We start from the raw sequence: 26923 nt of genomic DNA on the forward strand, positions 1-26923 counted from the left end.
CCCCTGGGCCTTATGTTTGACACCCCTGGGCTAGGACTGTCATCAACTTCTTGGAAAATATGTTCACCAACCCTATTAAGAATGCACTCCTGGTGTTGTATACAAGAGAGATAATGTGCACCCTTAGTGCTGTGTTATGGGAACTTGGTGTAGTGCTGGTGGTGGCTACCTGTTCAACTTTGTTCCATATCTACCAGAAGAATGGGGAAAGAGGAGAATCACAATGAGATGGCCTTCTTAAACCTAAATCATGCTATCTGTGGGAGATTGTTTTTATTTGGATGGCATTTGTAAACTTTAATTTTCTCTGTCTTGTTTGGGTTGAAGGGTCTTATACTTTGTTGTTTGGATTTCAAAAGCACTGTAACATTCTCCTCCTCCTCCCCTTTTAATCAACAGCTTCAGCACATAGTGAGTGACGAAATCTGTGTGCAGATGACGGAACTCTACCTATCAGAGAACAGCAATGGAGCTACAGGTGGCATGCTATCTTCGCAGTCTTCTCGGTCCCTTGTGGAGACAGCATACCAGCGTAAAGCTGAGCAGCTTATGCAAGATGAAAACTGCTTCAAGGTAAAAGCCTACACTGAAACTTAACTGCTATGTCCAAGGTAGTATATAACAAATTTCCAAAGTACACATAAGCTTATTGAGCAGTTCTACATGTTTTAAAAAGTATCTACCTAGTAGGCACCAAACTACTACTGTTGGGGCCACAATCTGCCATTCTCCCAACTTGTGCTCTAGTGGCCCACACAGATGTTCTGGATAAGCAGTCACCCTTCAAACTCAGGGCAGAGCAAACCCAGGACAGCATAAATGAACATTAGTTTTGCTCTCATTTTTCAGCCTGTTGTAGTGTTAGTCACTGGTGCTTTTCAGGCTCACTCAGTTCATCATTTGCTGCTTATACAAGCTTACAGATCAGTACCCTGAACAGGGTGATGCAGATACAGTGGAGGGCACAGTGCCTATACATTTCACCATTGTATAGAAAAGGGAATTTTGGCAGATGCAGCTCAACATGGAAGGGTTTAAAAAGCTGCACTTGCCAAAATACCCTCTGCTATACAGTGGTTAAAGGTATAGGTACTCTGTTCCCCATTGTATCTGATCACCCTGACCCTGTTTCAGAAACACACCTATAACTAGTAAAATGTATCTAGATGCTTTAAAAATGATTTATAGTGTAGTTGTCCTAGTTTGAGAGATGGCATATGGTCAAATAGAAATGATCAACTGTTTTTTCTGTTTTGAGCAAACAATAAAAAATAGGGGGTTGTGCCATGTTCTGGGACATGCCTCCTTTTCCTGGCGCCTTCTCCCACAAGTCGTAGCTTCTGGATATCTCCTTGTATGTTTCTCAGGTACATAAGTGTTCAAGAAAGCTCTTTAGCAAGTTGGTTTTTATATTCCTGCAGCGAAGAAAAAAACCAGGGCTCAATAAATATGAAAAGAGGAATACAAACCTCGACATTTTGTCAGAAGTACACAAATGCAAGTAACCTCATTCAGCAAACCTCAGTGGTGTTCATACAAGCACACTTTGTTATTGTAAGGAATGTACAAACAATCTACAAGGTTAACAAAACTTGATGAGAATCCAGAAAGTTTCATTTCAGAAGCAATGTTGTTCAAAAGTGTACAAGTACGGGTGGATCTTGGTATCTGCAAGGATCTATTCTTGGACTCCCCATGGATACCGAATACCTCGGATAAGGAAATCAGCAGTTTTGGCCTCTTTAAACCCTCCATAGTCCACTAGAGCTCTGCTCCGGTCACCTCTGGAGGGCTTTCTGAAGTCTGCAGAGCCTGCACACATCTTCCCGCAGACATGTAGAGACATGCACATGTGAGTAGACATACACAGTGAGCTTCAGAAAGCCCTCCCAGGGCGACCGGAACATTCAGGTTGGGCCAAGTCTGATTCAACGCTGGTCCAAGGGACCCAGATTGAGCCAGTTCTGCGGATATAAAATCTGTGGATAAACAGGCTCCAGCTGTATAGCCTTGCCAACATATATTGCTGTGTTTTAGGAGATAGCTGGACCTATGAATTGAAGAGGAATCAGGAGGTCTCGCTACTGGACCTTGTTCTCAGACCTTTGATGTAACCCTTTCTGAACTCCACTTATACACATGACTGAAACTCAAAACACAAGGTGTGGAGAGGGAATTCTAAGAAATACTGATAGGTTCCTCCATTAATTTTCAAGCAGCTGAAACTGCTCAGCATGTCCATCTCTGCTAATCTAAAACGATAGTAACCACTGAATAGTAACCACCTGAGGTAGAGTCCTTCAGCATGCCTTCTTGGTTTTGCATTTTTATATTCCTGTGCCAAGTTCAGATTTGTTTGTACAGTAGCTGATATGGGTACCCAATTTGCAATTGCATGATTGTAGCTTGTATAAAATATAATAGATTTCTTCAAGTACTTACTGAACCCTTCTCTTCTGTTGTGTAGCTGATGTTTGTTCAGAGCAGAGACCACATTCAGTTAACCATTGAGCTGCTGGACACAGAAGAGGAGAACTCTGATGACCCTGTTGAGGCAGAGGTGAGATGAAATTGCAGCTGGAGCTCTTGGTGATTTTTTTTTTTAAGACAATTATTTAAGTGTGGTTACATGTGTGTGTTGAGTAAAATGTTTCAGTTGCTACAGAAGTAGATCTGTTTCTAGCCCTAGAACTTGCTTGTCTTTAGATTTGATTGATGCATGGTATAATAGCAGATTGTTAATAGGCTATATCTGAACACATATGTGCACAACTCCTGAATGTTAGATCAGGTAAATGAGTCCAATTCAGTTTCAGTAGAAACCGCATCAGGGCTTGGAAATTGAAGTCTGCTATTTTTTAAAGCTGAACTTTTTAGCCATATTCAACTTTTTTGAAAGCATACGTGCGAATGTGCAATACAGAATACAAGTATTGTGGGTGTACCTTAAAACAGTTGCCAAGAGAGTTAAAACTTTCTTTTGATTGAAATAAACAGAGAATTTCACTTGATCTCTTTCTGTATCATATACCATTTCAGCGTTGGACTGACTATGTGGATCGGTACGTCAACTCTGATTCTACCTCTCCTGAACTTAGGGAACAGCTGGCCCAGAAGCCAGTGTTTCTACCAAGGTGAGTGAGTGAGATACATTGCACATTATTGTTTCCTATAAGGGATGATTTGCGCATTAAAATCTACAACTGTCTGCTCCCTTCCAAAAGCAAGCAGGGAATGGCATGGAAATTTTATCCAGGGTTCAGCATAAGCAGAAATAAGGAGGAGAGGTTTGCAGCAACTGACTGACTTAATACTTGTCACTGTTTGAGGAGAAACTGCCATTGCGTACACTAGACTGTCTTTGTTCTAATCAACAGGCAGTAACCATGAGCTTTTGTCAGGGAGCTGTAGCTCAGAAGCAGAGCACATGCTTTGTATCCAGGTTCGATTTGTAGCATTTCTAAGTAGTGCAGAGAGCAATTCCTGCCTGAAAACCCTGAAGAGCTGCTGCCAATCAGTGTTGACAATACTGAGTTAGATGGACTAGTGGTGTGATAAGGCAGCATCCTGTGTTGCGATAGGCTGGCTTACTCTGGGACCAATGACTTTTCCTTAATAGGCACAAGCAACTGCTTTTTGAATAAGCAAACCTTTGCAGCCTGCCAGTTGTTATGTCTGCTCACATTGACAAGGGTGGAGTGGGGATGATTTTTCTCCTCCTCGGTGCAAGCATTAAGTTAGTCAGTCATTGCAAACCTCTTTTTTCCCCCTTTGTTTGGAAGGGGCCCTGCTCCCTTCCATAGCAGTCCAAAACAAGCGGAGGAGGATACAGATCAACCTGGTAATTTTCATTGTATGAGTCAGACTTGCACTTCAACCATCATTTAGCATGAGTGGTGTGGTAGGTTTTGAGGAGCAGGCCCCCACTAGTTATGCCATCCAGTCTGATGGGGGAGGCAAGCCCTAATTCCAGCAGGGGTTCTCTGCTTTACAGGAATCTGAGGCGGATCCGCAAGTGTCAGCGGGGTCGGGAGCAGCAGGAGAAGGAAGGGAAGGAGGGGAACAGTAAGAAGCCCTTGGAGAACGTGGAGAGCTTGGACAAGCTGGAGTGCAAATTCAAGCTGAACTCCTATAAGATGGTGTATGTGATCAAATCGGAGGATTATATGTACAGGAGGACCGCTCTGCTACGTGCTCATCAGGTAGGACTGAGCAGCGGAGATGGGATGAGCAGCTGGCCTTCTCCTTCCCAGGGGAAATCAGTGAACAGCCAGTGTGTCACAGAGTTACAGTGTTCACTCTCTTGCAATTCTCTGCTTGTGTCACTGTGGCCTGCACATGGAGGATGTCCTCCATGTATTTTGCCCATGTTGCTTAATAGAAGGGTGGGTCCTGTCTACTACTTCAGGCAGCTGAATGTTTTGGGTCCACCTTGAGGAATTGAAAGTGACTTTTGGTTCTTCATGGAACATGTTCTTGGCCAACCAACATGGAGTACTTAACTCAGCTCTCCTACTCAGTAAAATAATAGCTAGTTACGTGCCTCAGTCAGTGCTAAGGTATCAGCCATCCTTGCATGTGTGAATGGATCATCACAAATCTAACACCACAGATAGAACTTCCATATTGCCTCAAATGCAGCACTTTTTCAATGGTGTCAGCTCCCATGTTTAGATGCCAGCCATCAAGGGACAGAATTAACATTTCCAAGGCAGATGATGCAGTAACTTCCTGAAGCAGGTCTGGGTGTGGTCAGTGCCTGAATGGAAGACTGCCTAGGAATCCTATGGTGGCTGTGTTGAGTTTCATGGAAGAAAGGGGGTGGGTGGGATAAGACAGGGCTTGTGAATCAGGCCTAGTTAGTAGATCTTTATGTTGGTGACTGCAGCATTTTCTTTCTCCTCTTTGTAGTCCCATGAAAGAGTAAGCAAAAGGCTGCACCATCGATTCCAAGCCTGGGTGGATAGATGGACCAAGGAGCATGTGACCCGTGAAATGGCAGCTGAGACAAGCAAGTGGCTAATGGGCGAAGGCTTGGAAGGCTTGGTGCCTTGCACCACTACCTGCGATAAGGAGGACCTGCACTTTGTGAGCATTAACAAGTACCGCGTCAAATACAGCACAATATTCAAGACGCCCTAAACTCCAAGGGGAGGAGAAAACCCAGAGTTGGGGGGTGCAGGTTTCCATGTGTGTGCATCCACAAAGAAGACGCCTCCACCCACCCCACTGTGTATCTCTGTGACAGCAGCCACTTCTTGACTAGTTCATAGCTGGTACATCCTGTCGCCCCAGTGGGGCTGCTTTTGAAACGTCAGGCCTGAGAAACTGAAGCTGGAACTATTGCCAGAGGGCCAGGAAGTCCGCATGCACCATGGGGGGTGAGGCAGATCTAAGTAGCAGTAGAGACACCCACCTTGCCCATACACACCAGCAGCATTCTACAGAAATATGGGCATCAAAGACTAAGGGATGCCATGACTAGCCTATCCGGATTTGGTGCATTTAACCACTCTTTCACACACACAATTCTTACAGTCAGAATATCTTACTTAAGAATCCCAGAAATGTCCCCCTCAACTGCCCCAACAGGTCTAGTCCCTGCTGCAGCAAACTTTCTGGAATCTTCTGTTGGCTCACTGGCCTTGACAGTCCAGCTGTCAGAAACATCCAGCTCGTGAATCTGCCCTTTTGTCTCTTTCCTCCTTCCCCTTGTTTCCCTTTCTGTGACCTGGACTTCTGACTTGTATAAACCAATTAAGATCAGTCTCTTCTTTCTAGTGCCAGTGGAACTATTGTTTTATTTGGTGGGTGTTATTTTATTTTACTTTTTTTTTTGGTACCTGCTTGTTTACTAGTCTCTCTTAGTGCCATGCACCACCTTTTCACACACACACCCAGACACACACAAAGCACCTATCCAGACACACAATGCTTTCACAATAGCAGCAACCAATTTTAAACCGGTTTTCCCCTTTTGTTTTGTAAATAAATGTACATATTTGTCAATTTTTTTTGTTTTTTATTAAAGAATGTATGCTTGATGTGCTAGTATAACTGTACTAGCGTCTTGTGTACCTTAGTACCAGTTGGCTTCAGGTTTTAGTACCGACAGAGCAACAAAGACATTTTATTACACTTTCTACCAAAGGGAGTTATCATTGTAGTGCTTTGTGTGGAAATTTTGTTTCTCCATTTTGTAAAAAAAAGAAAAGAAAAGAAAAAGAAACAAAAAGGAAAAAGAAAAAAGAATGATCCATCTTGGTTCTTACCAGAGAAAGATGTGTGCTCACCACTTCCCTCACCCTGTTCTGAGAGGTGCATTGTTGCAAGTTGTGGGCAAGGGGACACCTGACCCAACTGTATTCTTGGCTTCACAGTAGAAGGGGAAAATGACAAGTGTGTGAATGTGTGTGAGAGTGAATGTGTTGTAGTTTCACTTGAGCATATTTCAAGCAGCCTGTTTTGATATATGAATATATATATGATATGATTTTTAATTCCTTATTTGGAGGTGTGGTAGTTGGTGTTTTGCATTTTTTCTTTTTTCTTTCCTTTTTTTTCCTGGTGGGTAGCTTCTTATCCACCTAGTCTTCCAGCTCAGAGAATCTGCACTTTTGGGAAGTGTTGCTGAGCTACCTAGTTGGGGTTGGCTGTGTTTTTATGTGTGTTTCTTCTCAGTATTGGAGAAAAATATTCTAAATACCAAACCAGTATTTGACAGAGCTCTTTTACATGAGTGTGTCTGTGTACAAAGGGAGGGCGAGGATAGAAGAGTAAGAGGGCGGGCTTTTGTGATTTCACTAGTGAAATATATGAGCGGGAATCTCTATTTTTTTAGAAAGCTTGGTGATGGCAAATACTTAAATGAGAGAAGATTTGGAAATCTCCTATTAAAAAAAGTTGCCATCAGTTTTGTACATGGCAACAGCATCTGTGCCCTCCTCCTCAAAGGAGGTGTAATTTCTTGCACAAAGCAGTGAAGCCAAGAGCTATAAAAATACGGCTTGCTGGTTTTTGTTTTATTTCCCCCCCAAGACCTGATAACTTAAATCTCTCCCAGGGGTGTCCAGGTGGGTAGCTGTCCCCCCTCTCAGAACAGCGTTGTAACAGTCCTAAGCAGAGAGATGGAAAGGAGAAGAAACCAATGAGTGTGGGGATTTTCTCTCCTGCAGTCTGAGATAGCAGAATGGAGAGGGTGAGGTGGGCTGTTGTAGGAGACAGTATGTGCTGGGGAGATCCAACTGTGGTGGTAAAAACAAAAACCAGTGAATAGGAGCCCAACTGGGGAGTTCTTACAGTATGCCAGCAATAAGCTAACTTAGCCATCCTTTTCCTTGCCCTGTTTAGAAGAGGGGTGGGAAAGCAGGATGCCGACTACGCTACTGTGTCCTCTTCCATTGCACAGGGTTCTTGTGCTCCTTCCTGCTTCTCACCCTCCGTGTCCCCTCAGATGTCTCTCCTGTGCCCATTTTAAAGTTTGGTTGAGACAGTCCAGCTTGGAAGATGACAGCTGTTTTGTCGAGCATTTTGCCAGAGGGTGCATTTGAGCACGATCGATATTTTGCTGCCCGAGGTGTGTTCGGAGGGGGGGAAATCACACCCAACAATAAAAAAGGAGGCCACCTCCTCCTGTAGCAGGGTTTCATAACACAGCTTTTCCTCTCTCTTTTCTTCCCCCACCCCCCCATTCCGATGTCTGACATCTGAGCTCCAAGCTCTAATCCTGGCCTGTACAATTGCGAAAATTTTTTCCTTATTTTCAATTGCTTTTTGTATTCTGTAATGTGATCCTTTTGTCACCTATTCATGTGATGATTTCTATACAGATGTTGTAAACTTGACTGTAGTGCAGTATTTCCATTAAAATATCAGGGCTACTCGTGTATAGTTTTGGTTGTCTTTCCTGATTGCCCTCAGGCAGCTGAAAGTACAGTCCTAATGGGTCTTCTGAGGATCTGCCTGATTGCATTGGGGGGGGGGGGCCACAGGCTCTTGGTTATTCTGGTAGTTGATTTGGTTCTTTGATATGCAAATGTTTCAAGGAGCAAAAACTGATGGTGGTGGGATTTTAACTGCAATTCTCAGAAATGTTATAAAGTAATTTGCATACTTGATTCTGATATAAAGTTGCAGGGAGTTTTGGAATGCTTTTAGAGGCAGAAAGGACTCATGTAGAGCCTGTAATGCTATAGAAGTTGGAAGTGATTTTCTTGCATGAGTGTCACATCCAGTTCCTCTCTTGCCTTTAGCCGGAAGCCTCTCTTTGACTGTACCACCATGAGGACGCAAAGCTGTGCAGTACAAAACTTTTGACCTGATTCTTATTTTGGTAGAACTTCTCACCTCAGTACTTATTTGTCTGTATCTGGATTTAGCTTTCAAGCCTACCTGGCTACTGCCAATACTGCATAATCTGACACAATAATTCTGAATATAGCAAATTGAGGGTTAGGATGCTCAACCCATTTTTGCCCAGCCCATGAGTGTACACATTTGGTCCCTGTTGCGTATATGCTACATTGGACAGAAATGGCTTAACATGCACAATGAGCAAATGCCCTCATTTTTGTGTGGGTACTGCCAAGCCAGCTAGTAAAGTTGGAATACAAGTAATCAGTTTTCTTAGCGCAAATGTGATAGTTGGTCCATTGATGAGGTCAGCTGAGGTGGTCGTGGTTGCCTTGGGTGGCAGAAGATTTCCACAGCTTGCCTGTTGCTCTTCTTCATTTCGAAAAGGAAGAGGGGCTCATTCTATGAACTTCATGTTCATGATGCATTTACTTCTTGTTGGTCTGTAGTGACTGAACGTTTACATTCCTGAATATGGAGGTACAGTTCTTGGCTATTATCACTAGCAGGTTTGTCTCTCACCCTCCCCCCAATTTATCTGGAATATTTTTTTTGTGATGTAAGAGTTCAGCTATCAGTTTGACACTTGGCTTTGCATTGATGTAAGAAAATGATTGCATGCCAATGGAAAGCTGAAAGAATAATGAGATGAGGTTTCCTGATTGAGTCAGCAGAGGGCACCTGAAAGCTAGAAAAGCTGGAGCAAAGACTATTGCATCTGGTCATTTCACTATCCATCTTGAATCTTACACAAGCTTTCTATAAGAGGCATTATGATAACAAGCACCTGTGTATTCAACAAGTTCCTTCATGTGTTACTTACGCTGCTGCTGTCTTAAGAAGAATTGTACTCAGAATGTACAGTACTTGCAAGAACTGTGGAGAACCTGACACTTCGAGCATCAATAGTCAACTCATTCTGCCCTCGTTTCCTTCCCAACCTGTGTGCCCCTTTTGTGTAGCCAGCCTTTTATACAACCAACCTTATGACCTAGCTATTCAAGGCTGCACTATATTCAGCTGTTTTGATCAAGACCCGAAACTCATAAGGGTGATGCACCATACTGCTGTATCTTTCAGAGTTGTACGTTGATCCCACAATTTTTCACCAATTTTTGCATCTAAACCTTAATGATGATCAATGGAGATGCCCGTTAAGTGACTGTTGCTTCCAGAATGTCAAAAGATCAGTTGCTTGTTTTTAATTTTATGCCCTTGAAAGGGCATACTTGTCTGCCAACATTGGAATGGTATCCAGTAGATTTAGAATTATGTTATGTTATGAAGTTGTGTTAATGAAGTGTGCACAAGCCATGCAAATTGGCTGTAAGTTTGTAGCTCACAGTGCATTGCCAAGTCTTCCCCTTCTGTTCAGCAAGCGCTCCCATCCCCACCAGCAGCTTTACAGCATCACAGCTTTGGAGTCTGTTCAACGGCGCTAATCAAAGGAGTAGAAAATGCATCAGATTCCAAGCCAGTGAATGCGAGAAAATCTACAAGTTCTCACTGGCCGTTAAGCTGAGCTCATTGGTTGATGAATGGGGTCACACGGATACTCGCTGTTAACAAGCACATGGTGGATGGCCGACAAGGGATTGTAATGGATGCTCAGGCTTCGTCCCATGTGAAAGCAACAACTCCCATCAACTTTAATGTGCCAACCCGTGCGTGTGGCACATAAGAACAGGGGACTCTATGGCTTAATCAGCTTTTGTTGCCATTGGAACTGTAGCTGTTGGAAGAGTTTCTGAATTTGTCGTTGGTGCTGCCTCTTCTCTTACCTTGTTTTGTGCATTTCACCATCACTTTCCCCCCCCCCTTTGGCTTTCCTTAGCCCATGAGACCATCATAAAAATCTGGCTAAGTGCCCCCCTAATTAGGTCGACACCCTAATGGGAAGCTGGGGGCACAATGATCGTAATTGCATAGTCCAAAGTATTCACAAAATTAACATACCCTGAATGAATTCAGACTTAATTTAACAGGCCACTGCATCTGTTGTGAGCATCTAGTGTAGAGCATTGTTTGAAATTAGTTGAAAAGAGCTTCGCCTTTCGGAAGAGATCGGGGTCAAAAGTAGATGAAGCAGCAGTTTGCTCTAACAAGAATGTCAAGCAACTTACGGAGCTGCACATTTCTGCGCACATTGAGGGCTTCCAAATAGAGGGGCGTTCAAGAAGACTACATTCCCCAGCTTTCATTTAAAAGCATAGATTTCAAAGAGCCTCAAAGCAGATGCACTTCATCTTGACTGCAAGGTAAAGTGTTCAGGTGTGGTGGAGTTGGTAGTTCAGCAGACAAGGAAGAGACTATCACAACTCTAGGTATTACAATTAGCTGTTGCTTTCATAGAACAGCTTTAATAGAGTTGTCCCCTGATTAAAGAAACATTTGTGGAGTAAATCAGAATAGAAATCATTGACAAATCAGGTGGGTTTTAATTAAGGCAGATGTGATTGGTTCATTATGAGCAACACAATCATGTATATGTCACCACAGTTGGCTCAGCCACGAGGTGACCTGATGTGGCTTGTGTCAGTGACAAATGGGGTGGCCAAGGGGGCAGTGGATTTGGTTGCCCTTCACCCTCCACGACCCCTCCAGCTTTCTGCAGATTCCAACCACATTGACCTGCTTCCTTAATGTACTCAATTGTGCAGTTCTCACAAACTTGGAAGAGTGAGACTCCTGGTTTTATTTAAAGGGATCTCGCAAGACCAGTTATATCCGCACTACTTTGGCTCAGCTCTAACTTTTAAATCATTACTTTGGATTTTAAAACTGCCTTGAATGGATTAATGGAAAAGTGGCATGTGTAGCAAATTCTCAAATCTGGGTATTTTGCAACATTTTGAGTTTGTACCTAATTAGTTGCATCTGTAACCATGCATGCACATTCAAGAGAGACGAGGTGAAAAACTGCAACTTAAGAAAAGCGACTGTACGGTAGTTCTGTATTGTTAAAGGAGCTGTGCTGAGCCTTGTGCATTGACCTCAGATGCTCTCAATGCTGAGATGCTAAGCAACGGGAATGAAAAATATGTATTCTGTAGGGACCCTAGGATTTTCAACAGTGAATTCCATAAGTTAATTATAGGTTGTATGATGAAAGTTCACAGCAGGCCCAATTAACTTATGGAATTTGTTGCTGCACCAGGGGGTGATGGCTACTGGTTTAGATTGTATATACTCAATGCTAATTCATATTGCTCAGTGGCTATTGGCCATGACAGCTCAAGTAGAGCTTCCACATCCAGGAGCAATCTACTTCTGAATACCAATTCCTGGAGTGCAGACTCTTGTTACTTTGCTTTTGGATATCCAGGAGGCATCTATGTGGTTGCTTGCATGGAATAGGGACCAATGCAATGAATGAATCCCAGAGTAGAGGCAGGATTTGAAGTGGTAGTTTCCCTTGTGGTTCTTCCACGTGGGCTCCTTGTTTCTGCCCCTGGTCATGACTAGGGGGAAAAGACCAACTGCCAATGGATGAAATTATGTCATATGACCTCCCCCCATAAAGAGTAAGAACAAAGCGTGACAGCCCTAGCAAACACCCGATCTGGAAGTCACTGTATCGCTTTGGCCTATGCATTCTAATCTACCTGTTTGTTTTCTAAGCTACTTCCAAACAAAAAAACAGCTCAAACTGTTGGGAATTTATATTCGATAAATTTAATTACTGCTCGAACCATACAAATTTGTGGCTACAAAATACAAAGTAAACGGGTTGGGGGGGGAAGGGAGAGAGACAATCCTAATGGGACTGGGGTTTGTAATCAAAGCAAAAAAATCAGAGGTATGGGCTGGCCAAATGGGATTTGAGATGACATGCACAGTCACGTAGGAGGCAGTGCTTAAGGCTAACATACATGGATGTTTACTATGCAGGGTTTTTCTGCAACATCTGTTTGTTAATCCTTCTCTTGATTCTCCCCCCTCCGACAACGGCACAAGCCTGGCTGGTTTTTTCACTCTCTTATGTAAATTCTTGTGCATACAACATCATCAGCACCAAAAGTCTGGAAAAGAAAATGAGAGAGGTCAGCAGATCTGGTGGTAGAAATGCACCAATGCCTCCTTGCTGCTCTGTGGAGGAGAATAGGTTCTGAAATGTTGTTACTACTATAAGGTTTAAGACTCCCACCAGTCACACTGTTAGACAGGGTAATGTGAGCTGGCTCTTTTGACTCCCCTCCTTGCCTCACCTGGAAAGTGGGAGGGATGCTTTAAGTGGTCCACAAAGTCCAGGAAGGGAAGAGGGCAAGGGCTTGCAGGTAGGCACAGCTGTGACAGCTACCCAAGTGGACAGGAAAGTCACTTGCATAACTATTGTATCTGTAGTTCTTCAGTTTGCAACCACCTCCCAAGCTGTTTGCAACCCCCTGGGGGGGTCACAATCCATCCCTTGAGAATGCCTGGGTTTAACCCTATTATTTGGGATCAACCAAATGAAAGCTTAGTCTGGATGAGATGGAGGTGGTATTGGTTGGAAACTGGTTCTCATAAAGGTGGACAGCTTGTTTTGAGCGAGGTTGCAAAAGTTTCGTAATGCTCATAAATCCAGTTTAACATTTGGATATGCAGGTGCTGTCTACCTAGGAGTAATTTTTATCATCTTTGGCCGACTTGTCAGTTGCAGCCCTAGTCAGAGAAAGCTAACCTGGCCTTGGGGTTAGCATTAGAGGCACAGCACCAAAAGACACCCTTTCTCATCTCTTAGTGCACCAAACACTTTTGTCGGGGGGGGGGGGTGCTTATAAAGCTGAGCACCAATTGTTCTCCACTGCTGCTCCTCCTCATTCCCTGGATTCCAAAGAAAGAGGAGAAGAGAGTGGAAAAGGAGGTGTGGAGAGTGGTGGACCAGAGTGCTGGAGACTCTAGAGCAGTGGTTCTCACACATTTAGCACCACGTGGGACCCACGTTTCAGAATGAGAATCTGTTAGGACCACTGGAATTGATGTCATGACCGGAAGTGACATCATCAAACAGGAAAATTTTTACCAATCCTAGGCTGCAATCCTACCCACACTTATCCAGGAGTAAGTCCCATTTACTATCATTGTTAAAAGAATATACAAAGTAGGTTGTTAAAAGTACGGGTCTGTTAACATTTCCCCAGATGCAGTCTCATACCATAATAATAATAATAATAATAATAATAATAAACTTTATTTATATCCTGCCCTTCTCCCTAAGGGACCCGGTACCATAGTAGCATCAAGTCTAATATATTAAGAATAAAATATCAAAATAAATGGGGACCCACCTAACATTGGCTTGTGACCCACCTAGTGAGTCCCTACCCACAGTTTGAGAAACACTGCTCTAGACAACTCTTCTCATTTCCACACTTTCCAGGGATGGCTTCAGAGGGTGGATTTACCCACACATTGTCAGGACCCCACAGTTCTCTTAATGTTACCCTTCTTAACATTTATACACCACTTTGGGGAAGGGCTATAGAAGATACCATGTGGAGCAGAGACAGATTTCTGTCTAAAACTCTGCAACCTGCCTGAGTTAGATGGACCACAGCATCTGAAGGCATAAGGCAACTTTCCATTTTCCTGTGCACACCTTATATTTAAGGTGGATTAAAGAAAAACATAAAATGGATTAAGGCTTGGTGTGGTTGAAAGCACATCTTCAAAGAGCGGACACGGTCACTTGAGATCAAAGCCATGTGTGAGCATCTCAGCTATATGTTGAACCTTCTCACCTGCCATGTTCAATTTCACAATTCAGCAAGGCCACTTATAAAAATGTTCACTCATTCGTTCGTGCCCCGCAGCTCACTGGCTTTAATCAGTGGTGGCGTGATTTGTTTCTGGGGTGAGGAGTGAGTTTGCGAATCATGCTCTAGTATGCCCTGAAAGTTCTGATCTTCAACTCCAGCAAGGATTGAGTTGGAGACAGGCCCCCCCCCGTGTGATCTATCAAGTATGCAAACTGGATTTTTCAAAAGGCTTTAAAAAAAAAAATCTCCACTTTCATTTAGAATTGGGCGATAAACAAATCTTTTTGTTTTGAAGCATTTGTGCTATAGACTATATAGAATGAAAAGAAAATGTCACAAGCCTATCAAGGCCATAGCAATCTGTTGCAATTGACTCCTGTGAATTTGGTATGGGTTATAGTGGAAACGGGGGGGGGGGAAATCTGTTAACTTCACTACTTGCTCTTTTTTTTGTTTCTGCACTCGTGTGCAGAGAAGTTATGGATTCTGACATGTGGTCTGCAGGCCCCAGGTTAAATGAGACATGTCTCGGGCAGTCATTTTTGTTCAGGTGTCTGCCCCATTTAGTTCCAAAGCAGGCAGGGCTGCCCCAAGACCTTCTAGCGTACCAAGTGTCACTTGGTGATGCAGCCTACCAAATGTCACTTCCATCAGTTAGAGGCGCACCAGCCCCCCACCTCACTGCCTGGATGGTGAAAAGGTAAAGTGTGAAGGAGAGGAGGATAGTGGGCTAGAGCACTGGCCTCCAAACTCAAGCAGGACTTCCTGGGCGCCTGGATTTCTGTGCCGCACACAGCGTGGCAGTGTAGCGGTCTTACCGTTCTGCCCCACAGCCACAATTAATTGTACTGGTCTTTGCAGAACCTTGTGCTGGGGAGCCACTTCCCCTGGGAAATTGGGCCACAGAGCTTTCTGGGCCAACAGGCAGCAAAAGCGACTCCCCAGCGCTCTGCAAGGATTGGGCACAATGACTTGTAGCTGCAGGGCAGAACGGTAAGGTCTGGCCACTGCCGCACTGCGCTCGGTTTGAAAATCCTGCCACAGGCCACAGTTTTGAGACGGCTGTGCTAGTGTCAAAGATGTTCCTGTCCTCCAACACCCAATTTGACTCTCTTCCCTTTCAAAACCAGAGACTAGAAAAAGAAGCAGGCAGGTGAAAGTGGAACCTCTTACCAATTCACTACCTGAGATGACTGCTTCAGTCAGCCTCATGGATGGACTGGTCCTAAAAGCAAGGGTGTGTGTGTGTGTGTTAAAAAAATGTACACATGGCTTCCTTATGACATAACTTCCCTATGAAGAAATCTGGAAGGGGAAGCTCTAATTAGAACAGGACCCAGAATGGTCTGCAGATGTTTACCAGATGTCTTCCATGGACATCTCTGGCTGCAACTGTAAAGATGGCCACGCCTATTGCATGCCTGACATTGCACAGATCCACCCCATCAGCCACATGAATGGATCAGAAACATGAACCCCACCAGGACTTCAGAGTATGTCTTACATAAGTCCAGGCGAGCTTCTCTGTAAGTGCAGTGCACTGTTTTAAGGTGCTTTAACTGTTTTTAGTTCCTGTTCCAAGAAACCAAAACCAAAACAGCCTAGAGCCAAGATAGCCAAAGCTCTTCCATTTCTTGTGGGAGCCTGCCTACTTACAGAGGTCATTGTTTGAGACTGGGGTAGGTTGTTCAGAAGGCCAATTGAGGCAGTTGCCTCAAGTGGTGGATAAGCAGGGGGACACACACCTCCACTTTCACCACTCCTACTCTGGCACTGACTGAAGCTATTCCTGAAGTTTTTGGATGTGGTGGAATGTTGGTCATTCCTGAGGCCTGCGTTAATCTCCAGGTTTGCCTTCAGTAGTTGCCTGGAAGCGAAAGCTGATTCATGGAGTCTCCAGGGCAAGCCTGGAGAGTTGGCAACTCATTTCTCCCTAGATTCAAACAGGAAAAGAGAAAGGGAGCAGAAGAGGACGTGTGGAGGAGGGGACAGCAACAAGATTCTCCAACCAGCCCACCACTCTCTTCTCCTCCACACTTCCTCTTCTTTATTCTCTCCTCTTTTAGAATCTAGGGAACTGGAGGAAGAGTGGCAGCAGTGATGGTGGCTGGCAAGCCACTGGCAAAGGACGGGGGGTGGGTAAGCATTTGGCATAGGAGACAGGAAGTCCTGCTTGAGGCCTTGCTTTAGGGGGAGCCCCACCTTCACAAGTTGGGCAGCTAATTATCATGGTCAGAACCTTCAGAATGGTCGTACCCCATCTGCTGCTAGAGACACCAACTTGGTGCCCGCTGTTCTGCCTGTTCAGATGAAAGAGCTTTTAATGACCAGTAACTACAGTGCCATTGTACTACAGTGCCATTGGTGATGTCAACTGTTACCCTGCATGTGCCAGATCTCATCTGATCTCGGAAGCTAAGCAGGGTCAGGCCTGGTTAGTACTTGGATGGGAGACCGCCTGGGAATACCGGGTGCTGTAGGCTTATACCATAGTCTTTCGAGACTGAAGGTTGCCAACCAACCAATTGTTCTACTGCTGTTTTGGTTAGATGTAGTTACTGTGTGTGATCTTACTTGCATTTTGCATACTTGTTAGTTGCCTTGTAGACTGTACTGTGGAGAAGCAGCTCACAAACCATTTAAATTAAGGTTACAGCAATGTAACTGATGAAAGTTGGCATTCAAGTAAAAGGGACTACCTAAGCCATCCTTAACACTTACCCTGCCAAAGGGGGTAAAAGTTCTTACCAAAATCAGCTCATCCCCAGCCAGTTCTCGTGTCCAGTATGTTTTGGGACCTTCTCCTTCCAGAAGAGTTTGTTTGCAATAGATCTTGTTTTCAGTCTCCCAGGAAGGTAAACTCTGCAGGCAAAGAACACGCCCCCCCCCCCAAAGGAATTAGTGTGAATCCTTCCCAGCACCAGGTGTCTTTACAGCACAGGTCCGAGGCCTTCCAGCACATGAGGCAGTATGGCAAATACTGCCTGCCCTTTACTGGTGACACACCACTCACTTCTTGGATGTGAAAAGGAGAATTGGAAGGGAGCAGAAGAGGAAGGGTGGAAGGGAGGAGAGTGGTAGGCTAGAATGTCAGAGATGCTTCTCTCCTCCAAATGTTCTCTTGGATGCTCTTCCCCTTTTCCTTTTTGAGTCTAGACAGCAGGAAGAGAAGTAGCAGAGGTAGGCAGTTGGCTGCTAAGCCCACCATTTTGCTCTCCCCTCCAGTTCCCCTCTTTCTGAATGCAGGGAGTTGGAGGAGCTGGGAAGAGAAGCGGGCAGATAGATGTGGGCACTCCTTGCCCATCAGCTTCTTAAGGTGACTACTTTATCTGACCCCACAGCCAGCATTGAATTTTTGAGGTCTCTGGGGCAAGGCCCTGAACTTGGGTTTTCAATGGCATCCTTCCATCCACCCTGGCTGTACAGCTCTAGTACAGAAGTTCAGGGATTGGCCGGGCCAGGTGTATCTATAGCCAGTGTTCAGCCTGACTGACCCATGACACCACTAGCAGTTGGCCTTATGGATGGGCGAGCCCTGTGTGTAGTCCGGAAAATAAGGTGTTCATTCTGCCCCTAAACGCCATCATGCATGCTGAGAAGTTACTTTTACAATCCCAGTTTCCTGCAGAATTGGTGCACTGTATGGTTTGCTAATTTCTAGCCTCCTACCTCTCTTACGCTGTATTCCAGGCACAGCAAAGGTCAGTCGTTCAGCACACACTTAAGTATGCTTGCACTCTCAGAAATAGATGGTCTTGAGAGCACTTATGCTCTGGAGTTGGTCCAAAATACTTCAACTGTGCAAAATGTCCTTTGAATGCTGAGATGTCCGAACTTGAATAAATTCTCGCTATGTGTGTCTTTTTGTCTGTAGGTACATCATTTTTGAAAGGTAGTGCAGGGAGTTGCTGGGTGGTAGGTCACATACTAGACCCCAAGATCAGTCCCTGGCTTCTCCCAGTTTAAAGGATCAGGTAGTAGATGCTGAGAAAAAAGCCCCCCACCTGCCAGGTTCATTCTCTCCAGAGTCTCAATCTGAGTCAACACTTCTGAGCTAGTTAGCATCTTAGAAAACTTAAGGGACTGATAGTGCATGCTGCTGTATGTGTATATGATTGCCAGGACCAGCCCGTCTGTGAAGTTGATTTAGGGCATCACCTTGGACAACAGACTGGCTAAACAGCACCCAACAGTATCCACTCACTTGTGTCCATTGCTCCTCCCATTCCTAGAGCCTGCCACTCTCCATCACACTTCTTCTGCTACATCTTACCCTCTCCTTTCCAATCCAGGGAGTTGGAGAAGCAGAGACTGGCCCATTGACAAATAAGGGGGAACTTTTTTGTTTATTGTTAAAAAAAAAAAAAAAAACAACCTGTGGGAGGTTAAGAGAAAACCCGGCCATGTAAACCACCTTGAATAAACTCAAAGAGCACTCCAGTGACCAAAAAAGTTGGTTTATTATTATTATTATTATTATTATTATTATTATTATTATTATTATGTCCTACTGAGTTCTGCTGGACTTACTCCCTGCTAAGTGTAAGTAAGATTGCAGCTTGAGTTTGTGTTTACTTGCCCCATTCCTTGAAGGAAACGGATGCTTTTATCATACCATCTTTGCCATTTTTAAACCAGTATGCCTCTGATTTCAGGTTAGGACTGTACCACAGCAGCAAGCCGTACTGTGGAACTGATTAAGAGGGATGACATTGCACAATAGGTCTTGTTTCCTGCTGGGATAGAGCATAGGTTGGCATGGGGATAGGTTGCGATTAACTCAACAAAACAGAGTCACACTTTGCTCTTGCAACCCTATGCATACTTCAAGTCCTATTGAACTCAGCAGGACAATTCTGAATAAATATGTTAAGAATTAGGCTGCTGCTTTCATGTGGGTATGATCAGAGCTGGCCCATCCATGAGGTCAACTGAAGCTGTCGCCACAGGCAGCAGACTAGTGGGGGGTGCCTATCTCTGTTTGCCTACTTGCCTCCACTGCCCCTCCTTCTTTTCCATTCCTTGGACTGGAAAAGGAAGATGGGGACAGAGAGGAAGAGGGAATGTGGAGGGGAGGAGAGTGCTGGGCTATAACATTGGAGAGCAGGAGGAGCAGTGGCTGGCACATCATTGGGTAAGAGGAGGCAGTATTTGGCATGCGCCTCAGGCATGAGGAGGGCTTGGGCTGGACCTGGATGCAACTGAGTGCCACAGTGAGGGATGTGCAATGGTCATGATGTGAAGAATTGATTCGTTTGTGCAGTTACATACCTCTCTATTAGTAGTTACAGAAAAGGAAGGGTGCAATCCTAACCCCTTATGTCAGTACTTTCCACCATTGGCACAGCAGTGCCAATGGGACGTGTGCTGCATCCTGCAGTTGGGTGTCACTCACAGAGGCCTCCACAAAGTAAGGGAAAGTTTGTTCCCTTACCTCGGAGCTGCATTGCCTTTATGTCGGTACTGGAAAGCACTGACGTAAGGGGTTAGGATTGCGTCTGAAGTTTCATAAGCAGTGGTATAGCTAATGATTGTGTAGCCCAGTGCGGGGATCAAAAAGATGCCCTGGAAGTTAGGTCAAGCCTGGGCTTTTAAAAAAGTGAAAATGGGGGAAAATCTGCCTCCTCCTCCAAGGAGCTTGCCACCCACTTACTGTGCTGCCTCCTTCCAGGCTCCCTGTATATGAACACTTTATTGGTTCCCTGCTATATCATGACACCACCTAATTGGCTCTCGGAACAATCAGTCTCATTGGTCAGTTTTGAGTTCAGAAAATCCACTTTTTGTTACATAATGCAGTTGTGTTTTCCGTATTGGCTTCTGCCTTTCCATTGGACCATTCCAGCGAAGTGGAGAGGGGGGATTTGCTGCATGGGTAACAGCCTATCCTCCATACCTTCTTTACCCAGGCTTCGCGCACTGGAGAGGACACTCCAACTTCGCCATACGGCGTCGGCACAACACGGGAAGCAGCAGTATAATATATTTGGCTATAACGTTTAATAGAATATTGTTTTGATGCGGTTTGTTTCATTGCATTTTTCATTAAATTCCATACTGCATTGTATATAACATGGTGGTATTATTAAAAAATACCAAGATTTTCACAATTTTGGCCACTGGTGTCAAACTCAGGTTGTGTCCCCCCTAGCTTGTTGCCTGGTGCAATTGCTATCCCTTGCACCCTCTTAGCTACCCCATTGTTCATATGTCATAGCCAGGAATGGGAATCCCCTGCACATAAAGGGCTCTGGATTATAATTTCTGTATTTGAGATGATTGGGATGTCTATTTAAAGGGGCTTCCAGGTGGGTTCTTTGAAGTGCCAGTCAATTGGGGCTTTACCACTTGCAGTCATGTGTGGAATTGCCCCCCACATTAGATATTGTGGGGTTTGGGGGGGGGGGAAGGAGGGATATGCTAGTTGAACTTTCCTTTCCCTTTACCCTTCCTGTTTTTGTTGTGGAGAGATGCATGCTCAGTTGTATCTGAGCATGCATCTGTCAAAAAAAAAAAAAAAGATAGAAGAGTAAACACTAGCAGTTGCCTGCAGTTGTGTGTGACTGTACCACATGCCTCTATGGATTTTTCCCCATTACAAAATAGGACGGTTCAAGCATGAAGAAAACACAGGGGGACTATGGATGGATAAAAGACGGATGGATGCTGACATTATGTGATTATCCCTTGCCTCGCCTCTGCTAAAGAGCATGCAAACAAAGTGTGGTAAACCTGGACTAACCACCTAGTGCCCTAAAATCAAGAATTTTGTCTCGGCTGGATTGTGGATGGGGCTGACCCTCCTGTGGTTAAGTATGCCCTACTAAATTCCACACTGTGTGCCTCATTGCTGTTGACAAGTCATGCTCTGATCACGAAACACTTGCAAGCAAAATGCATACAAAGGAGGGCAAACACTCAACCAAAAATTTCATGCACAAACCATTGAAGGCAAAAACTGCTTGCGAACATCCTTTGGAGTGTCCGGATCCACTCCCTTCCACAACTTTCAGTTTTATTTTAATTTTGGGCAGCTCCACTTGATCCCACCCCCAGCCCCCCCTCCCCCGAAAATGCCAGATGGAAAGGGATTTCTGATGTGAAAATGAGACAACAGGCACGTGATGGATGAATCTGAGATGATAGAGGTACGAGGCAGGGTAGGAGGGGGGCCTTGCCATTGTCCTAATTCACTGGACGCTTTGCTTGGTGGGAAGCTATGACAAAATCGGGAAGGGCATGATGTGGAATCCTTGCTTGGGGATTATAAAACCCACCTCCAGTAATGGACCATCCCTCAATTGCATTGATTGCATTGATATAATATGATCTGCGGGGAAGTAGGGCTTTTCCAGGCTCTGGATTAAAAAGGTCTGGATCAGCAAAGGTCTTAATGGTACTTATTTTCCTCAGAATACAAATTAAGAAGAGTGATCTTTCTCTCTGTGGCAGAAACCATCAGGCCCAAGGCCGAAGGACCTTAAAATAGAACACCAGAAACATCTGACCCATATTTTGTGCCTGGCGGCAACAGAAACAAACTCCTGGACTATGATTTTTTATAAAAGCGGGGAATGCTGTTAAACAATACAGATGTGAAAAAAAAAATACAGTAGCTCCTAATTCCGATTCTAGGGTTTATTGACATTTTTCAAAATTAGCAGGCAATGCTTATGCTGGAGTTCTCTATGCTGGGGCTACAGTGATGCAAGGACCGGTTGCCTTAGAAGCTACTAAGTGTGCATGAGTGCGCCCAGTGCCCTCGTGGGGGGTGGGGGTGCTGATTCTGACAGTTGTCCCAGTCCCCTGGGGAGGATTAAGACCAACCAGCAAGTGGTGACTGCAAATTAGGTGAGCCCCCTTCCCTTTCCAACAGCTTTCTACCTACCATCAGCTGCCCATCATTTAGTGTGAGCACTAGCAGGGTAAGGGGAGGGAGTCAGGTAGGAGGAGGCCCAGCCAGAGATCCCCCCCCCCCAATCCGGAGCCAGCCCTCCTGCCATGGCTGCTTCCAACAGTTGTCTTGTGGTGCTTGTGATGTGAATTTTGATTCTGAGAGATCCACTGGGAGATGTTCATTTTTCTGGCTGGAATGTTTTGATCATCAACATATGCTAGAAAATTGTCTTGGTAAACTTGGAATGCCATTGCCAATAAGGGGCACCCGAGAACCTATTTTGAGTGGGAAATGTTTTTAGAAGAATACTTAACTGCCTGCAACAAACACACACACACCATCCGTCCGTCCATCCATCCACATGGCTGGTTCTTACCCGGCATTTTCGTCCATCCACCGTCTCTTCTTCAAAGCTCTCCCCAACTTTGAAGTTGATCTCAGTGGTGCGGACGGTGGTGGAGGTTTTGATGTAGAACTGGTCCCCATCTTGGCGGATCTCCACGTGTGGCTTGGAGGCTGCCGCCACAGCCACTTTCCTCAGCATGGCGTTGACACCTGGGCCCAGGTGGAAAAGGAGCAATAAGGCCAACCCATTGAAACTGCTTTGCATGATAACTTGTGTGGTGTAGGTAGGGGCTAGAGCAGGGGTCTCCAAACTTTTTGGCCAGAGGACCGCATGAAATGTCTGGCACGGTGTTGAGGGCCAGAAAAAAAATTTAAATGTAAAATTTATATAAATAAATTAGAGATGGAACTTAGATGAGTGAATAAATAAATGAATGAATGGGCTCATTCATTCAACCTCTCTGGCCCTTAGAATACCCTCCAGATGCAACCAGAGCATAGTTCTAGTCATGTTCAGCAAAGTGGGCCAGGAGCTTTCAGGAGACAACAGGCTGGCCGCGGGCCAAATAGAGGCTCACTGCGGGCCGCATCTGGCCCCCAGATCGGGGTTTGGGGACCCCTGGGCTAGAGCATTGGCTTTGGGTTTTAGAACCCCGAGTTCAAATTCGGACTTAGACTTTACGAAGTTCATTGGGTGATCAGGCCCTAATCAGTCTGCAACTGATTATCATAGAGTTGTTGTGATGTACTTCCCCTGTTGCCCCCCCTTCTTGAGTTACTTGGAGGAAAGTCAGACTACAGATATAATTCACAAATATTGGCTATAAAGGTGTTTGTTTCTGGCGAGTAAGGCAGGATTACAGTCCAAGTCTTAATGAACACAATGGGCTTACTTCTAAGTAAAAACACACACACATACACATACACACACACAGAGAGAGAGAGAGAGAGAGAGAGTTTTCAAACACCTCTATGATTTGTAAGAAGAACTTGATAAAAGGGGGCATATAAGGCAATGGGTTTTGGGGGGGCTGTGGGTGCGGGGGGGGAGGAGTTTATGCTACCATATATTGGTTAATTTTTAAGGAAGTTTATCATTCCTGGTGCAATGGACTGACACGGCTGGAAGCTGTTTCTTGCCCAGTCCATGGAAAAAAGAATGGGACAATTCCAAGACAATGTCTGAAGATGCATAAGGCAGCCACCTGGCTCAAAGTCCCTGGACAAGAGATGGGGTGGGGACCCCTACGTACACTGCCTTGAGTTTCATCACAGAAAGTCAGCAGAAATTGTCATCTACTGAGTCCGACCCTTGAATAAGCTCGCTCAGTACAGCCAACTCAGGCTGAAAGTTGCTGTCCATGCTTTCAGGTGGGGAGGAGGCATCTTTTCAGCCCTACCTGGAGCTACCAGGAAGTACACCTGGGACCTTCTGCATATTAGGCAAGTGCTCTCGAACAGTGAGATAGAAATGGCATAAGAAACTGAAGAGTAACGACCTGGTTTTGGGTTCAAGTGATGCCTTGGAGGTGTAGCTCTTATGAATTATGTCAGGGAGCTTGCAGGAGGTTTTGCCATGGCTGGGTTTGCAGATGCCTTGGACAATTTCGGGAGGGGGGAGGAAGGAGGGGAAGCTTCAGCAGCATGACTGTATATTTGGTCATCCAATAAAAGATTCATCCAATAAAAAAAGAAGTGACTTCTCCCTTCAGTAAAAGCAGATCACTTTAAAAAAAAAAAAAAGGTTTGCCTTATGTCTGGTTTCATAGCTCAGCTTCTGAACATTGTCCTCTCCATCCAGGGGTGTTTCTGTCCAGAGTGTCAAGATTCTTTGAATGTCTTTTTTCTGCTTCCGTAAGATTGCGACTGTTGTATACAATATGATGTTGGTTTTCAAATATATTACTTTGGCCTTAGGTATGCAGGAGAGTTGGGATAGACATTCCCAGAGCAAAGGCTGGGGAAATTGCCTTAATGTAGCAGATCCCCTCAAAGGGAGCCGGAATGGATTGCTGGAGGGGTATAGATAAGGTTCTGGGGTTCAAGGTGCAGGGCTGCTTTCATCCCTTCTCCCCAATACTTGCAGCAGAGAGTGGGGCTGAATCCTTCCTCCTTCCATATATCTTTTTTTAAAAGGGGCCCCTTTATAAAAATGAGGGAACCCCACTGCAGTTTGAGCCTGTGTTCCTTAGCGAAAGAGGGGATATAAATATTTCAGGATACTACCACTTACAAAATAAGGCTCAATCGTTGATGGAGTAGGAAATAGATTGATCATCTCCTAATGCCTTTTTGGAATGAATGATTTTTATTTTATCCAGCGGAAGCATTTTAAGATTTTAAATCTTAAGGATTTATTTAAAAAAACTTTAAGGAAGATTTAGAAATCTTAAAAAAATTTTTTTTGAAAAAAAGATTCTTTTTCTGCTATGATGAAAATGATCGTGTTTTTGTATGATTAAAGCATATGGGGTAGGAAGGGAGTCCCAAGGGAACCAGAGGGTTTCATTCACAGGTTGGGTGCTGGACAGCTGCCGAATCTAGGAGGTCCTCTCTTTCCCTGGGAGCGCACTTTCAAGGTAGAGGTGCTTGAAATCGGTGTTATTTACCTTACTCAGAAGTAAGTCCATTGTGTTCAGCATGACTAAGGCTCCACACTGACCTGGGAGTAAGCTTCATTATAGTGGGGCTTACTTCTGAGTAGACAGGCATAGGCTTGGGCCGTTAGGCTGCAAGCCTCTCCACACTTACCTGGGAGTAAGCTTCAGTGACTGTAACGGGGCTTACTTCCGAGTAGACGAGCCTAGGCGTGGGCTGTTGGGCGGCGATACTGTCTTACTCACCATCTCTACTTGGAGGCACTTGCTCTACGTGGCACTTGCTCGCGAGTAGACGCGCTGCGGGCGCCCGGCCAGGCGGTGGGGAGCCGGCTCCTGCTCCCGATCAAGCCCTCCGAGCTGCCCCCCCGCCCTTACTCCCGAGTAACCCTACCCGGAGAAGGAGCCCGCAGCCTTGGGAGCCCCGCAGGCGCCGCGATCCTTACCCAGCACCTTGAGGAGCTCGTCGAAATTCTCGCTGCTCTTCATCTTCCAAGTGCCGGCGAAGTTGGGCATGGCCGAGGGCGGAGGCAGCCGGGGACCAACTCAGCGGAGCGGAGGAGGAGGAGGAGGAGGAGGAAGGCACCGACCAGGCAGCCTCGCCACTCACGCACCTTGTGAGCCAGGCAAGGGAGGCTCGCTCTCCCCACCTCTCCGCTCCACCCCACCTCCTCCTCCCCCCCCCCGCTCCAACCTCCCATCTATCCATCCATCTGCCTCTCCTCTCCCCCCCCGCGCCTCCCACCTCTCCATCCATCACGCCCATCCTTCCTTCTTCATTTCCAGAAGCCCCCACCCCATCCATCATCCCCTTACCCTGCCATTCAGCCAGCCAGCCACCCACCCCCTGGGTTTTGCCCCAAAAGGAGACCCCCCCCCCACCTCCAGTTGGAACTCGCTCTGCAGCTGGGAGATGGGGTGATGGAGATTCATGAGCGGATGGACAGCGCTGACATGGGGAAGGGGGGCTGAGAGAGAGTGGAGAGAGTGGAGGTGCCATCTCTTCTCCCCCCCCCACATATCCTGAGAGAGTGGAGGTGTCATCTCTTCTCCCCCCCCATATCCTGAGAGAGTGGAGGTGTCATCTCTTCTCCCCCCCCATATCCTGAGAGAGTGGAGGTACCATCTCTTCTCCCCCCCCATATCCTGAGAGAGTGGAGGTACCATCTCTTCTCCCCCCCCATATCCTGAGAGAGTGGAGGTACCATCTCTTCTCACTCCCCCCCCCATATCCTGAGAGAGAGTGGAGGTGCCATCTCTTCTCCCCCCCCCATATCCTGAGAGAGTGGAGGTGCCATCTCTTCTCCCCCCCCATATCCTGAGAGAGTGGAGGTACCATCTCTTCTCCCCCCCCATATCCTGAGAGAGTGGAGGTACCATCTCTTCTCACTCCCCCCCCCATATCCTGAGAGAGAGTGGAGGTGCCATCTCTTCTCCCCCCCCCATATCCTGAGAGAGTGGAGGTGCCATCTCTTCTCCCCCCCCATATCCTGAGAGAGTGGAGGTACCATCTCTTCTCACTCCCCCCCCCACATATCCTGAGAGAGAGTGGAGGTGCCATCTCTTCTCCCCCCCCATATCCTGAGAGAGTGGAGGTGTCATCTCTTCTCCCCCCCCATATCCTGAGAGAGTGGAGGTGTCATCTCTTCTCCCCCCCCCATATCCTGAGAGAGTGGAGGTACCATCTCTTCTCCCCCCCCATATCCTGAGAGAGTGGAGGTACCATCTCTTCTCCCCCCCCATATCCTGAGAGAGTGGAGGTACCATCTCTTCTCACTCCCCCCCCCCATATCCTGAGAGAGAGTGGAGGTGCCATCTCTTCTCCCCCCCCATATCCTGAGAGAGTGGAGGTGCCATCTCTTCTCCCCCCCCCCACATATCCTGAGAGAGTGGAGGTGTCATCTCTTCTCCCCCCCCATATCCTGAGAGAGTGGAGGTACCATCTCTTCTCACTCCCCCCCCCACATATCCTGAGAGAGAGTGGAGGTGCC

At 45.8% G+C, this 26923-nt stretch overlaps 2 protein-coding genes and 1 pseudogene across 3 annotated transcripts in view; 2 read left to right on the forward strand and 1 right to left on the reverse strand.

The window, feature by feature from the left end:
• Positions 1–7880, forward strand: part of SIN3A (SIN3 transcription regulator family member A) — a 46901-nt gene extending 39021 nt beyond the window's left edge. For both annotated transcript variants that reach the window (XM_066635591.1, XM_066635592.1), the window contains exons 17-21: positions 400–573; positions 2468–2560; positions 3040–3134; positions 3995–4202; positions 4912–7880. In XM_066635591.1, coding sequence (XP_066491688.1) covers positions 400–573; positions 2468–2560; positions 3040–3134; positions 3995–4202; positions 4912–5142 — 801 coding nt within the window. In that variant the 3' untranslated portion in view covers positions 5143–7880. The remainder of the gene's footprint in view (positions 1–399; positions 574–2467; positions 2561–3039; positions 3135–3994; positions 4203–4911) is intronic.
• Positions 7881–12323: 4443 nt separating this feature from the next.
• On the reverse strand, positions 12324–25448 carry CRABP1 (cellular retinoic acid binding protein 1). Its single transcript, XM_066636259.1, has 4 exons — positions 25379–25448; positions 22367–22545; positions 16842–16955; positions 12324–12374 (listed from the first exon to the last, which is right to left on the reverse strand). Exons 1-4 carry the CDS (start codon positions 25446–25448, stop codon positions 12324–12326), a joined length of 414 nt encoding a protein of 137 aa, XP_066492356.1.
• On the forward strand, positions 16463–16576 carry LOC136659501 (5S ribosomal RNA; annotated as a pseudogene).
• Positions 25449–26923: the final 1475 nt, after the last annotated feature.

The sequence above is a fragment of the Tiliqua scincoides genome, chromosome 8, assembly GCF_035046505.1.
Source record: "Tiliqua scincoides isolate rTilSci1 chromosome 8, rTilSci1.hap2, whole genome shotgun sequence".
NCBI lineage: Eukaryota > Metazoa > Chordata > Lepidosauria > Squamata > Scincidae > Tiliqua > Tiliqua scincoides.

Coding starts and splice junctions, on each gene's coding strand:
- CRABP1 (XM_066636259.1), bottom strand. CDS start 25,448: ATGCCCAACTTCGCCGGCACTTGGAAGATGAAGAGCAGCGAGAATTTC. Junction 16,956..22,366: donor TGGATGGACGAAAATGCCGG/GTAAGAACCAGC, acceptor CTTTGCCTGCAG/AGTTTACCTTCCTGGGAGAC. Junction 12,375..16,841: donor CTGGGGATGAGCTGATTTTG/GTAAGAACTTTT, acceptor TTTCTTTTCCAG/ACTTTTGGTGCTGATGATGT.